Source organism: Trachurus japonicus, chromosome 13 (assembly GCF_045865225.1).
Source record: "Trachurus japonicus isolate A0001 chromosome 13, Traja_1.0".
NCBI lineage: Eukaryota > Metazoa > Chordata > Actinopteri > Carangiformes > Carangidae > Trachurus > Trachurus japonicus.
The window spans coordinates 40016794-40032397 of record NC_140919.1 but is presented as its reverse complement, the minus strand read 5'-3'; the positions used below and the strand labels follow the sequence as shown (position 1 = coordinate 40032397).

The 15604-nt window shown below is 43.0% G+C and overlaps 1 protein-coding gene across 3 annotated transcripts in view; it reads left to right on the top strand.

The window, feature by feature from the left end:
• Window positions 1-15604, top strand: part of kmt2a (lysine (K)-specific methyltransferase 2A) — a 50785-nt gene that overhangs the window by 19312 nt on the left and 15869 nt on the right. Inside the window, exons 6-24 of one of the 3 annotated variants that reach the window (XM_085796540.1) lie at window positions 722-1440; window positions 1549-1622; window positions 1759-1995; window positions 2123-2269; window positions 3432-3527; window positions 4523-4643; window positions 4778-4891; window positions 5158-5342; window positions 5992-6168; window positions 8450-8560; window positions 8915-8985; window positions 11999-12219; window positions 12345-12439; window positions 13182-13319; window positions 13425-13583; window positions 14231-14342; window positions 14443-14521; window positions 14624-14784; window positions 14902-15048. In XM_085796540.1, the coding sequence (XP_085652666.1) occupies window positions 722-1440; window positions 1549-1622; window positions 1759-1995; window positions 2123-2269; window positions 3432-3527; window positions 4523-4643; window positions 4778-4891; window positions 5158-5342; window positions 5992-6168; window positions 8450-8560; window positions 8915-8985; window positions 11999-12219; window positions 12345-12439; window positions 13182-13319; window positions 13425-13583; window positions 14231-14342; window positions 14443-14521; window positions 14624-14784; window positions 14902-15048 (3164 nt within the window). Of the gene's footprint in view, window positions 1-721; window positions 1441-1548; window positions 1623-1758; window positions 1996-2122; window positions 2270-3428; window positions 3528-4522; window positions 4644-4777; window positions 4892-5157; window positions 5343-5991; window positions 6169-8449; window positions 8561-8914; window positions 8986-11998; window positions 12220-12344; window positions 12440-13181; window positions 13320-13424; window positions 13584-14230; window positions 14343-14442; window positions 14522-14623; window positions 14785-14901; window positions 15049-15604 lie in introns of all 3 variants that reach the window. The other 2 variants (XM_085796538.1, XM_085796537.1) reach the window with 2 other exon arrangements.

Below are 15604 nucleotides of genomic sequence, written 5' to 3'. Positions count from 1 at the left end.
CTCTGCTCTGCTCTGAGCCGAGGAGAAAACTTTTCTCGTATCCTACAATTTTTATCCAATGAGGAGAGAGAACGGCATGCAGGGCTGTGTGTGCAGCCAAGGGACGCCGTGAATGTGGTGACGTAGGGACGAGGACTGTTATGGTGCGTTCAAGGCAACCCGTAACTCCTGTTTTTTCGACCTGTGAAGTCGTACCAGTTCGATCTGGTACGAGTTCACGGGTCAGAAGTTACGAGTGGCCGTTATAGTGACTTTCACAGGTAAAACAGGTCGGAAAAACACGAGTGGGTTGCCTGGAACGCTACAAAGTCGTAAGTTGTGACTTGAAGCTGTAATTTACGGTTTCAAAAGCCTGCCTCGAACGCAGCATTAGCGAAAACGACCGGATCGCTTACTTCTGCTTTAAGTATTTCTATAGTTAATTTATGAACATGAAACTCTTGAAACGTGCTCTCTGGTTGGCTGGATTTTCCATTACGTACAAACATGGCGGCGCAAGATGGCGACACTCTCTAAGCAAGACCCTTGCTATATGTATAAAAGAAGAATTATAAGGCTGTGAAAACCAAGCGGATTTTATTTTATGGTGATTATACACTTATACAAATATATTCATTGGTAGTATATTCAGCTTTTAACCTTGACAAACATTACACACTGGACCTTTAATGGAATATTTAAGAAACTCCGTGCTGAACTTTGCATGTTTGACTTTCTACAGGATGAGAAAGTGTCAGAACCTGCAGTGGATGCCCTCAAAGATGTTTCTGCAGAAGCAGGGCAAAAGCAAGAAGGACAAGAAGAAGAACAAGTTGTCTGAGAAGAGGGACGGCCTCAACCCGGGCAAAGGACCGAACTCCGAGTCCGGCCCCAAACCCGCTCCCGCGCCGCCGAAGGAGGAGCCTCCCCGCAGAAAGAGCGAAACTCCTCCTCTGAAGCTGGGAGAGGAGAAGTCAATGAGACAGCAGCCGTCATCCAAGCAGTCGTCCCCGGCGCTCACGTCCTCCCCCGCCCCGGTCGACCCCCACCAGGCCGCCGGCGCCGCCACGGCCCAGGCTGCATCTCCGGGCCCGACGCCGGACCCCAAACAGCTCTCGGTCTCCAGCAAGAAGGGACACAAGCCGCAGCAGCCCGTCACCACGTCCTCCTCCTCCTCATCGTCCTCCTCGTCCTCGTCCTCCTCCTCCACCTCCTCGTCTTCTTCGTCCTCGTCCTCTTCTTCCTCGTCGTCGTCGGCCCAGAACTCCCCCTCCCAGTCCACGCAGTCCCACCAAGCATCCCAGCAGCAGCAGCAGCAGCAGCAGCAGCATCGGCCTCTTACAAGTCAGGGACCTCCCAAGAAAGACTCCTCACCCAAGATTCCTCTGAGCGAGTCCAAGAAGAAGCCTCAGCAGCACTCGCTGCAACAGCAGAGCTCAGCTATTAATGTTTCACATACAGGTACAAAACCTTTTTTTTCTCTCTAGTCTCTTTTATAAACGTTGAAATAAAAATGTATAGTTTGCATACAGTTCTTATCTGACTGTTATGTCCTGTCTCTTTTTTTAGTTGAATCAAAACAGTTGAAGAAACCAACTTCTCGCACTGTTCCTCTATCGCCCAAACAGAGACCAAAAGACAAGGTGACAAGAAGCTATTTGAGCTTTTTATTTAGATTTTCTTGTTATTTAAGCATAATTCACATCAAAACTGTGGATGCTCTTTGTGTGGACCACGTGTGATCAATATTTACTCTCTCTCTGTCTCCCCCATGTGAAGCCGCTGACCGCTAAACCCCCCAGCAGTAGTACTTTAAACTGGCTGAGCACTCCCTCGACTAGGGGCCAGGTGAAGTCTCGAGCGCCCTGCGACGGAGTGCATCGTATCAGAGTGGATTTCAAGAGGGACCATGATGTGGAGAAGGTGTGGGAGGCTGGAGGCCTCAGCCTGCTCACCTCTGTGCCTGTCACACCCAGGGTGCTCTGCTTTTTATGTGCAAGCAGTGGAAATGTTGAGGTAAAAAAACAAAATCAACAGTCATTATGAACTTCCTCCTCTCTCACAGCTGAATCTATATCCCAACAGTCTCTCTTTCTCTCCCTGTGCTTCTCTTCTCCTCTTCTGTCCCTGTCTTTGTCTCTAGTTTGTCTTCTGCCAGGTTTGCTGTGAACCCTTCCATCTCTTTTGCCTGGGGGAGTCAGAGCGCCCTCTCCAGGAGCAGTTTGAGAACTGGTGTTGTCGACGATGCCGGTTCTGCCAGGTCTGTGGGCGCCAGCACCAGAAAACTAAAGTAAGCCATTGAAATCAGTTCTGTTCATTTTAAAGCTGTTGACAAAAGAAGCTTAGTTTAGATTGACAGAGTGTAAAGACTGAAGAATCTCCCTCTAGAAAGAAACTCGGCAGCCTTTGCCAGCAGACATCACTTAATCAGCGTCTTGGATTCCTGCCACCATTTTATTATTTAACTCCATGGCGCGAGCTTTGTATGGTTGTCATTTTATAATGATGTTTAAACATATTAGCTCTACACAACACAATCGAGCGCCAGCTGGATGGTTCTGGCCTGCGGGTGCATGTCAGTGTGCCTGTATGAACTTCTTGGTTACTGGTCATTCAGCGGTCCGCATCCAAAAGATGTGAACGCTCAGGATGCGTCGCAGCTCATTCTATGAAACAAATCTTCACCCAAAGAGCATTAAGCAATCTATTGCTTTGATTGGCTTTTATGTCTGACCAACTTAGCAGCAGCAGGCCTCTGGCTCTACAACAGAGTGTGGCTTAAAGGCCTGAAACCCCAGCTCCTGGTGAGCCTCACATTCTGCAGATATATTATACCACTGATACTCAGTGGTGCATGAACATAAAATATCTACATATTGCATCTACCAGACACATGTCGAGTGGAAACCCCATTAAAGGGTTGTTAACTTTTCCATTTCATTTAACTTTTGAGTGTTTATGAATGGCAGAACTGCTCGTAGTTCGGGATAGGACAATGGCACACACATGCTTGGACTAATTGTGTTGACCCAAAGCCTTGACTGCAGTTTCCGCTTTACTGGCTGTCTACAACTCCTACCAAGCACTGCCCTCTACAGCACACATAGCTGCAGCGTAATGCCTTTTATAATGATGTTCTTTCCATCCATCTCCCTGAATAAAGTAAACCGCACTGTCACATTTCTGTATCAAACCTTAAATACCCTGATCTTCCATTGAAAAAAAAAACCCTGTAATGCGCCACCTAACTCGTTGGTTCATTCATTCCCAGACAGACAACGCAATTTGGCTAAAGTGGATAATACCATTACATGTCAAAACTAGGTGACATATTTGGTACTAATTTGCTGTGAATAGGGACTGCATTGTTGGTTTGGGCATGGAAAATTTTTGAATTTGCCCCTGAAATGATCTCACGGCACTTTTTTTTTTGGTTTCTGTCATTATAGCAGCAGCTGCTAGAGTGTGATAAGTGCCGAAACAGCTATCACCCGGAGTGCCTGGGTCCCAACCATCCCACCAGACCCACCAAGAAGAAGAGAGTCTGGGTATGAACAAACACAACTCCTCCCTTAGCAGCCCCACATTCGATATCACTGCCTGACTAAACTTTAAGCATCAGGCTGCCTCTCCTTCTGTTCACACATTGTCCCAGCTTCCACATTTACTCCTCACGGTGTCACTTTCACACCAGCTCCGCTCTTTTAATCAACGGCCTGCAAGTTTGTGTGAGACGGTCACCACCTTACCAATGCCTTCTTTCTTTCTTTCTTTCTTTCTTTCTTTCTTTCTTTCTTTCTTTCTTTCTTTCTTTCTTTCTTTCTTTCTTTCTTTCTTTCATTCTTTCTTTCTGTCTTTCTTTCTTTCTTTTTCTTTCTGTCTTTCTTTCTTTTATTCATTCTTTCTTTCTGTCTTTCTCTCTTTCTTTTTTCTTTCTGTCTGTCTGTCTTTCTTTTTTCTGTCTTTCTCTCTTTCTTTCTTTTTTCTTTCTGTCTTTCCTTTTTTCTTTCTTTCTGTCTGTCTGTCTTTTATTTGTTCTATCTTTCTGTCTTTCTTTCTTTTTTCGTTCTGTCTTTCCTTTTTTCTTTCTCTCTTTCTGTCTTTTATTTGTTCTATCTTTCTGTCTTTCTTTCTTTTTTTGTTCTGTCTTTCCTTTTTTCTTTCTCTCTTTCTGTCTTTTATTTGTTCTATCTTTCTGTCTTTCTTTTTTCGTTCTGTCTTTCCTTTTTTCTTTCTTTCTGTCTGTCTGTCTTTCTTTCTGTCTTTTATTTGTTCTATCTTTCTGACTTTCTTTCTTTTTTCGTTCTGTCTTTCCTTTTTTCTTTCTCTCTTTCTGTCTTTTATTTGTTCTATCTTTCTGTCTTTCTTTCTTTTTTCGTTCTGTCTTTCCTTTTTTCTTTCTCTCTTTCTGTCTTTCATTTGTTCTATCTTTCTGTCTTTCTTTTTTTTTTCTTTCTTTCTTTCTTTCTTTCTTTCTTTCTTTCTTTCTTTCTTTCTTTCTTTCTGTCTGTCTTTCTTTCTTTCTTTCTTTCTTGCTTTGCAGGTTTGCACCAAGTGTGTGCGCTGTAAAAGTTGTGGAGCCACTAAACCTGGGAAGTCCTGGGACGCCCAGTGGTCACACGACTTCTCCATGTGTCATGATTGTGCCAAACTCTTTGCTAAAGGTGAGCAAAGCGGTGAAACGATAAATATTCTTTAAAATAAAATCAGACTTGACATTACAAGGGCATTTGAATCCAATCCATCTTCAACTGAACGGTTTAATCTGATCGTTACCTGTTGCGATCTTTTCTCTCAGGGAACTTCTGCCCGCTGTGTGATAAGTGCTACGACGACGACGACTACGACAGCAAGATGATGGAGTGCGGTCGTTGCAACCATTGGGTTCATGCCAAGTGTGAGAATCTGACAGGTTAGTAGGTCCCCATAGGAAAATCACGTTAAAACACACCTTCACCTTCCGTTCATCAGAAGTGGAGCTCTGTACTTAATATATTTCAGCGTTTAATTTGTCTTGTCAGCTGCCAGCGCCCGTGCAGCTGACTGACAGGCCGCCCCGGGAGCGCTGCTGTCACGCCGATGAGATGCTGAAAGACGATCAACTTAATAATGGGCGCAATAATGACCTGTCATCTTTCGCTGTCCAACCCCACCCCCACCACCCCCACCCCCACACAGATGAGATGTACGAGCTTCTGTCAAAGCTGCCGGAGAGCGTTGCCTACACTTGTACCAAATGTACGGAGCGCCACCCGGCCGAGTGGAGGACGGCGTTGGAGAGGGAGCTCCAGGGAAGCATCCGCCACGTCCTCACCGCACTGCTCAACTCACGCACATCCACGCACCTGCTGCGCTACAGACAGGTGAGACGCGCATGCTGCTGCTCTATTGCAATCTATCAATCAATTTGTTTATTTCGGGCATGTCAATTTAAATCATCATCATCATCACACTTCATCTCAATTCAAATAATACAATACACATGGCCGAAAGGGAAAGCGGGAGAAGCAAAAGCTGATCTAGTCCCGCCCCCATTACCCACAGAATAAAAATCTTTATCATAATCTTTTCTTTTTGCTTTTTTCTCTCTTTTTTTTTTTTTTACATTTTGATATAACATTCTTTTACTTATGACATTTTGATATAACATGTTCACGTCACGTCATGAGTGAACAACAGTCTCATCTTGTAGCCTGACATGTCACAAAGTCACAGAATGGTCCAATCGACAGAGAGCAAAAGTCCAATGTACTTATTATTTGTTGGGATGGTGTGAGAGCCCTTTTATGCCATTTTCTTTTATTCATCCATCTCCTCTGTAGCCTTCGCCGCGTTTTAACTCAGCCATGTCCTCCCGAGTTTGAGCCTATTGTGTCGAGCGATTATTTTCTCAGAGTTTGATATTGATATTGATGTAAACACGCAGACAGACTCAATTAGAAACAGTTCAAGCAGCAAATGGAGCTTATAATGAGCAGAATGCCGATGTTCATAACGGCTCTATCTGTACAGGCGGTGAAGCCTCCCGAGCTGAACCCAGAGACAGAGGAGAGTCTTCCATCCCGCCGTTCTCCAGAAGGCCCCGACCCCCCGGTCCTGACGGAGGTCGCCCCCCCGGCTCCCAGCGACTCCCCTCCAGACCTGGAGACTGTTGAGAAAAAGATGGTTCAGGGCCGTTACAATTCAGTGGTACGCGTGTTCCCATTGTGTTTTCTGTTGTCTCTACATCTCCGTCAAAAGGAAGCGCATGTGCGTTTGTTTGCTGTACATTTACCAGGAGATCGGCAGGGGAGATCTATCCAACCGAACCACGTGTAAACACTTTCTAAACATTTCAGAGACTCTGTTTGCCTAATGCTTTGATGCATGGTTGGAATATTGATGTTGGAAAACACTGTTTGTTTGTTTGTTTTTTCGGTTGTTTACTTTCTTTATTCCTTTACACTTTACACTTTACTTTATTTCTCACGACCTCGTAAGTGGTATGGAGTACAAACAATAAAACAGTACAAATAATCAAACATAGCAAGAGGCAGTGGGGGCTGTACTTTGTACATACATCTCTGACCAGGACAGAGCAAAAACTATCACTTAAACAGAGGAAGGACACGTTTCAGAAAGGCACCTAGCTTATAAATAACTTTTGTTTTATCAGACTGTAATAACAAAATTAGTTTAAACATAGATGGGCGATGAACATAGTATTTAGGGAGGTATTTTTCTCTTAGATATAGACGAATTCGGAGAACGTTTTGTGTATGCCGCCATCTTGCGGTGGCGCCATTGCTGCGGTGACATGTGTCAGTCATAGTAAACTGATTCTCTATGACAGCATCATAAATAGGCTGCATTTGTGATGTTTAGTGCCCCCCAGTAACTGATTAAGGTATCTTACATGAATACCAATATTAATTTAGTAATTAATCATTTGTTTGAGCGATTAGCAGGAAAGATTAGAGTACCAGGGAGATAAGAGACTGTATCATAAACGATATAACATACCGGTACGTTATGCGTGCTGACGTTAGCAAGCCAGCAGCGGGATATTTAATCATGTGGACAGGCTACATGAATAAGATTATAAAAACAACAACAACTTTTGCTTTGTTTTAGATATTCAAGAATATTTTATTGACCAGCTGGCCTCCGATGATCAGAAAAAACGTCAATTACAAGTCTCTGATTTATGGTCAAAATTACCTGAGCTCCGGATGGGTCGGACATATTTTACACCGGCTTTTAGACGACCATGATCACATCATATCGAAGGGATCAGTGAGACATTCACAGACTGTCCACACGATGTGAAGGTAACGGTGAGAAGGGAGGGTAGCCAGGTTGTACAGGTCAGCTGTGACTGCGTCGCTGGCGGCTGCTGCTGCTGCTGCTGCTGCTGCTGACGACACGCTGTACGTAACGTTACGGTCTAAACACGGACACTCCTCCTGAAGGAAGGGGCTGTGTTTTGCTGATATTAGAGCAGTCGAGGACGGCACATGTCCTCCCAGCCTTCCTGGACATGTTCGCAGAAGAGAAAGGGAAGAGAAAAGGTCCACTTGCATTCAAATGCCCGCTTCGCGCACAGAGCCAACAGCTGCCTGACTGTGAGTTGTCACCGCAGTAATGGCGGCCGTTCGATTTCCGGTGACGTCGCCGAATCAGTCTATACAATACATGTGTTCTTGGATTCAAACAAAACATGGAACTCATCACCAATCTGGCCATCTTTGCATAGATCACATAACCTCCGACTTCTATCGAGTCTTTTATACTTTTTACTTTAGAAAATGCTTCATATCCTTTAAAAGGATAGTTCAACATTTTTTGCAAATTGGCCCATTGCCATAATCCCTATAGTCATAGCAGTAGGTTTGTTACCTTTAATTGTCAATGCAAGATATTTTTAGAACAGCGGAGCAGAGCCGCGAGCTGCTCAGAGCTACGCTACGGAGCGTTGCCAAAATGTCGAACTATCCTTTAAAGCAGAAGTAAGCGATCCGGTCGTTTTGTCTAACTTCCTGTCAGCAGATGGAGTTAGCAGTCCCCGCCCTCGTCCCTACGTCACCACATTCACGCGCATCCCTTGGCTGCACACACAGAGAGGACCGCCCCTTTATGCCGTTCTCTCTCCTCATTGGATAAAGGTTGTAGGATACAAGGAAAGTTTTCTCCTCGGCTTACAGCAGAGCAGAGTGACTGACAGACCCGTGTTTCAGACCAAACACTCTATAGAAGTGATTGCTGTAACTATTTAAGACTTATATTAACACAAATATTCCACTTACTTCTGCTTTAACCTTTAAAACATTTTTTGTCGAAGATTTGAAACTTGTATGTGTCCTGTTCTCTCAGGTTAGTGGTCAAGAACATGCAGTAGATAGCTGATAGGTGTTAGTTAACCTTTCCTCTCATTTTTATTAGCATTTTTTAACAGTTCTTCTCTTGTGTGTGTCTGTTCACCTCTCTCCAGCTGGACTTTAGTGACGACATAGTGCGGATCATTCAGACAGCCCTCAACGGTGACGGTGGCCAGCCTGAAAGCAGGAAAGCCAACAGCATGGTCAAGTCTTTCTTTATCAGGGTAAGAATCTCAGACCAGCTGCGGATCATATGGTTTATATATTTATAGTATAGTTTTTAATAAATGTATATGATGTGATGTTATTTCTGACACAGATTTACGTACATGCTAAAAAAGCACATGTCATATTTTTGAAAATCAAAATCAGAAATAGTTTCTTGATCCACTGATTTGGACGCCCTTTGCAGCAGATATAGGTTAAGTATATTAGTCAAGTATGGCAACATCAAGCTATGTCCCTTCTGTTCAATTACAGTTATGACTAACCACCATCTTGCCCCAGATGGTTGGAAGTCTGTGCAAGGGCTCAGGCGGCCTGATATGCAAACTTCATCTCGTGTTTTTCTCTTTCAGCAAATGGACCGAAGCTTCCCATGGTTCAAAGTGAAGGAGTCCAGGTTCTGGGAAAGGCAGAAAGTCTCTAAGTGAGTGTCCTTCGCACTGCAGTCGATGCAGTAGGTTGCACCAGTTACACAGTGCAGTGTCCAACTGTTCTGACTAACTCATTAGAGTTACATAAGACATCATTTATATTTACTCTCTAGATTAGTTTCACAGAATTATGATGGAATTATTTGAAAATGTCTGAAAATTACATTGAATATTCACTACATCATTTAACTTAACAATGTTGTTGTGGTTTGAAAAAGTTGGAAATGAGACAACAGTATCAGGGAAGAAGGTAAAATTAAGAAAAAATGAAAAACTAATACAAACTGTCTGTAAGTCAGAAGTTAAACAGTGCCTACTGGCAAACAGTGAACTCATTCTTAATAGTAATGTAAAACGTGTGATGTGCTGTGCATTTTCTAAACTGGTAATACGAGTTATGTTTGTAATTACAGAGAAGAAAATTTGTTTTTAATACTCCTGTAATGTGAACCCTACTAGGAGCAAAGCTGCACTTTTCAAGAACTGTAGGTCTGTAATTATTGAAATAAGGAGTAAGATGTGGTTTCTTGTGGGGGGACGCTGTACGGTCTTCTGTGACTAGGAGGGGAACCAGAAGGCAGTGAACTAATATTTATGAAATGTGCCGGCCGAAGAAAATAAGAGCCAAGTGGCAAGACCGGGATTTCATCTGATCTTCACATTATCTGTTTGAGCGGTGGAGGGAATTTGATTGTTCAGTTTGAGTGTTAGTCACGACCGAAACGCTTCATCAGCACTAACATAAAAAACAGAAAGACAGCCTTTTTAAAGAACTCATAATAGAAGTGAAGCAGTTTTCTCTCCACACACTTTGACTCTGTCATGAGAGGTCCCAGGCAGGACTTAAAGCTGCTCTAATGAAATTGATCGCACCGTTTCTCTGATTTAGTGAACCCACTGGGCAGCTGAGTGGTGAGTCTAAGTGGATAATAGATGCTCAGAGGCCCATACACTCAGAATAACATATCAACCCATATATATTGGCTATATCAACTAATGTGATCATTAGAAGCTCTTGAGAGATAGTTAGAGTTTATGGTTAGAGAAAAGCATCAATGGAAATCCCCACATTACACATGGATCAGTGCATATGCCTTTTATATCAATGATTAATAATGAAATGATCCCATTGAATAATTCATGCTGTGTACAGAGATGACAAGCTTATGTGACATTATTAGAGAAAATACATCAAATATATCAAAGCTCATAACCACTTGTATATGTGGCACCAGAATCCTTTCACTGTGCTGCTTATTAAAGTTTTACCTTCACACTCCCTCACTCACTAACTATCTCACTCGCTCCCTCCAATTTAGCTATCAGCTTTCCCCCCCCGAACCATTTATTCTGCTTTGCCTGCAGGCGCTGTGGGAGGCAAGCCGTAGCGGTGTCACATTTCAGCCCAAGGCTCTTTGATACATATTTGCGGTCCAATTGTGGTTTACTTGTCAGTTTGGTCGACTGCGTTATGTATCAGGGGCTTGGAGTCCAGGATCCCGGGGATCCTGCGGCCGCCGTTGGACAGATTCCTGCTCAGATGTCTCTGCCCGGCTTATTAAGTTTGAGACTTAGCATCACACCAGTTACTCAGCCTTGCTTGACTTGGCAAAACCCCTAACCTGGCATCACTCCGTTGATGTGAATATTTGTTACTTACTGGTTGCTAACCCGCTGCTCAGAAGATTTTTACATCGTACGGGAACAAAATCTGAGATCCTCCCTGTCTGTCTATCTGACATACAAAGTTTAGAGTAGTGCTCAGGGGTCATGTGTTTGATTATTTCAGTGGTTCAGTGGAGTTTTGTTTATATGCTCATATAATAAGACTACACAATAAGTTACGTCATTTTATTCAGGCTTGATTTGCATCATCGCAGGCTGCTTGTCCTCACTGTTTTTAATGGCTGACTGACTGTCAAATCGAACAAAATCTGCTGCTGTTTGGAACAAAAACAAAGGTGGACTGTAACTGTAAGGTTTAGTCTACCTCCCTGACAACGACCAGTCTTTTATCCAGAATGATGCTCTTGACTCATTGCAGTTTTAGTGCAAGAAGGAAACTTTGCTTTGCTATTTACTTGGGGAGAACCTGTGCTTTGAGGTGAATAATACCATTAATTATCCAAGACTTGTCTAGTTGTAAGTGTTGTTTTGATGTTAAAACAATTCTAGCCGCACACACACACACACACACACACACACACTGAATAATCCTGTCGGAGTCTTCTTCATGTCATTAGGCTTCACTGAAGTTGTAAATCCAAACAATGACTCATGGGGTTATTCTGAAGTTCTTGGGGATTTGTTCTGTTTGTTTTCATCCGGGGCTTTGGCAGCAGCACAATCACAACTTAGTGTTTAACTAGGGCTGGGCGATATGGTGATATTAGATGGTGAAGGATTAGAGCGTGTAGACGATCTGCCAAAGTGCAGAGATCGTAGGATCGTCTGGGGCTCATTCTATAAATTGCAGTTCTATGCTGCAAAGCGCAAACGAAGGACATTTGCAAAGTTTACTAAAAGAGATAACAACAGTTACTTTAGTTTGTATTTTTATTTGACCCTTTTCAATCAGCTATTTAGTGTTTTGATACTTAAAATCCTGTTAAAATGACTGTGTTGAATAAAACAAACAGTAATGTCTTCATTGATATTTTACTTTCATGTTTATTGAAAGCTACCTTTTATGTTGCAAGAGTCCACTTTATCAGAGTGTTGTTGTTTACCTTTTACTATGTTTACGTTGTTTGCACATGTTGGCAAAACTGCAACTATTTAGATTAAAATCTGTTCAGAAAGGTTCTTTGGCCTAAATTGTCTGTTTTTCTTTTTTCGATATAAGATCGTGATGAAATCGAAATCGTGACTTCATTTAAAAAAAATCGTGATATGATATTTTTGCCATATCGCCCACCCCTATGTGTAACCATATCGCTGTCTGCTCTAACGGTCCTAATGTCCTCGTCTCATGCCTAACGTCTGTGTTTTGCCGCTCCTCCCCAGCAGCGGGCTGCTTCCCAACGCCGTGCTGCCTCCGTCTCTGGATCACAACTACGCCCAGTGGCAGGAGAGACAGGAGCTTTCCCGAGCCGAGCACCCCCACCTCATGAAAAAGATCATCCCAGCTCCCCGGCCCAAGAACCCCGGTGAGCCCGACTCTCCGGCCTCCCCGCCGCCGCCGCCGCTCCCTCCCTCGCTACTCCCACCACCCCCAACCATACCCGGTAAGACAAACTACAAGAATGTGTAAAAAGAAGAAAAAAAAAAAACTTACCTTCATGCACACTGTTTCTCACATCTTGTATCTAATTTATTTTCTAAATGATCTAAAATGGATGTTTCTCTTCAGATCGTGAAGACAGCCCAGAGCTCCCGCCGCCACCGGGCGTGAGCGACAACAGGCAGTGTGTTCTGTGTCTGAAGTATGGAGACGAGAACACCAACGTGAGTCACACGTCAGCTTGAACATCAAAAGCCGTGTTTACATGGACACAAAGAATCAGAATAAAATAGGAATAAATGCCGATCTGAATAAAACATCGTCATGTCAACACGTCGATTGGAAAATTATTATAATTATCAATATTGTAATTTACTGAGTAATCCGAACGGAAAGCACTTTCTTTTGGGTCAAGATGGATGGTTTATGCTGGTTCATTTTCGGATCAAGATCCATGTAACCGTTGCTAGCATACATATATATTTTTATTTTCAATTAACAAACATAAACATAAACATTTCCTCCACACTCAGCAGGTTATCAAAAGAAAAGGGGAAAAGACAAACAGACAAGAAAAGAACAAAACAAAACAAACGAGCAAGAGGGGGTGATGAAATTAAAAAAAAAGATAATATACTAGGTAAATATACAAACACACATAGAAGGCAAAAACATAGCATCTCGAGGGTGATCAGAGACGTTCTAAAGAAAAAATAAAGACCTAAAAAAACAAATAAAGTAAATATTATAAAACAAAATATGAACCGTTGCTGTGATGTGAGGGTCCCGTTGTAGCCGCCCCCTCATATAGATCGCAGGAGAAGTATAAAATGCTGTGCTTGGATCACTTTATTTCACGCCCATGTAAACAGTGCAGTTGGAATTTCAGATCAGAATGATTATAATCAGATTGTAGAAAAACGTGGCTAATGAGGCTGAATCTGTGTCACATCTCTGTTGATTCAGGAGGGCGGCCGGCTGCTGTACATCGGTCAGAACGACTGGACCCACGTGAACTGCGCCCTCTGGTCCGCCGAGGTGTTCGAGGACGACGACGGCTCGCTGAAAAACGTTCACATGGCCGTTCTCAGGGGAAAACAGCTGGTAAGCCGGGACGGTTCATCCATCCATCCATCACACCGCTATTTACCCCAAGTGCTTAATTTAACCAAACCAACACTGACGACCCTGTCCCTACTCTCCGTGCAGCGTTGTGAGAAGTGCCAGAAGCCAGGGGCCACGGTCGGCTGCTGCCTCACCTCTTGCACCAGTAACTACCACTTCATGTGCGCCCGTCAGTGTCACTGTGTCTTCCTGGAGGACAAGAAAGTCTACTGTCCAAAGCACAGGGATCTCATAAAGGGAGAAGTAAGTCTATGTCAATTTTACTTTAGTTACTCAGTAGGTCTTCTAAGCAGATGAGCCAGTCCACGTTTTTGATATTTTCAGTGTATCTGCAGGGTTTTGAAAAGTATTAAAAGGTGATAAATCAATTTAGGGAAAATTAAGACCCTTAAAAAGTATTAAAAAGTCTTTTCACAATTTTATAAGGTCTTAAATTTTGAAGGTATTTTTTCTGAATTAGCTGTCCAAGAGTTTTGAGTCCTAAAAAACATTGTAAAAGTGTGTGAATTTATTAATTTTTATTAAAAAACAAAGATGAACTGGTACATAAAAAAAGAAAAGAAGATTGTTGTTTTTGTTTTTTGAGAGTGGAGCAATGTTTTTGGGTTTTTTTTTTTTTTTTTGGATAAACTTTGCCTTTGATTTATTATCCTAGCCTATTTTGAATTCTGTTCATCTGTATCATAGTGGTCTATATAGTCTTTATCACAAACTAAAACTGTCACGGATGTAAATAGTTACAGCTTGAAGTGGCGATGAGGTATTGAGATAAAAATATTGAGAAGGTCTTGAAAAAGTCTTAAAAAGGTATTACAATTAACTTCAAGATTCCTGTATATACCCTGATTTTGCCTTCATCCGTCCTGTGCTTCCGTGTTTTCTCTCTCCAGGTGGTGTCTGGATTTGAGGTCACACGCAGGATCCTGGTGGACCTGGAGGGCCTCAGTCTCAGGAGGAAGTGGCTTGCAGGACTGGAGCCTGAAAACGTCCACATGATGATAGGTAGGTCGACCGCTGACCGTGAATCTGTAGCTCCCATTTTATCCACTCAGCCTCAGTGTCTTTTCTTTCTTGATTTCTGATTTTTTTTTTCTCATTTCAGGCTCCATGAAGATTGATTGTTTGGGGATACTGACCGAGCTCTCAGACTGCAAACGCAAACTCTTCCCTGTGGGATACCAGTAAGTGCTGCCATTCCTGTTTACTCAACATGTAAATTACATCTAACCGCTGAAAAGGAAATTGAAATTTCCCAGGTACTAAATATATTTTTGTCCCTGCAGATGTTCGAGGGTGTACTGGAGTACGTTAGATGCCCGAAAGCGCTGCGTGTACACCTGCAGGATCCTAGTTTGTCGACCTCAGGTGCTGGAGTCTGACCTGAAGAGCTTGATTGCTTTTGAGGAGAATCGTACTATAGCACACAGCCCGCCTCCCATAGCAGGTAACTTGTTGACTTTTTCTATAATTCATGTTTCACTGTGTATACCACATTTGAGACTACAATATACTCTTTTTTTTTTTTTTTGGTGAATCTCTCTTTTTTCTTTTCCACTTGTAGACTTTCCTGATCCATTTGAATCCCCAAGACGCTCTGACACACTCTCCCCTACCAACACCCCCAAGCTCAGGGTTTACACCAGGAACCGGCATCCCAGCTACCCCCCTTGTCAGCGCTCGATAGGCCCCAGGCCCATGCCCTCTCCAGGTATGAATAGGAGATTGCATTTATGTAGAAACATTTTCAAAGTAGTTACATTTAAAGGGATAGTTATTTTGGCAAATTGGCCCATTTCCATAATCCCTATAGTATTAGGAGTAGGTTTGTTACCTTTAATTGTCGGTGCAAGCTGTTTTTAGAACGGTGGAGCAGAGCCGTGAGCTGCTCAGAGCTACGCTACGGAGGCTCATGGGATTTCTTGGTTTCCCTCATCAAACTCATCAAATACACAATCCAACAACTCCACAACGCTCTGGTGGACAAGTTGTGACCTGCACATTCACCACGCTATGAGATAATAACACAACGTTACGATACAGAGTTGTTTACGAATGTGCAGGTCACAACTTGTCCACCAGAGCGTTGTGGAGTTGTTGGATTGTGTATTTGATGAGTTTGATGAGTTTGATGAGGGAAATCAAGAAATCCCATTAGCCTCCGTATAGCGTAGCTCTGAGCAGCTCGCAGCTCTGCTCCGCCGTTCTAAAAATAGCTTGCACTGACAATTAAAGGTAACGAACCTACTCCTAAGACTATAAGGATT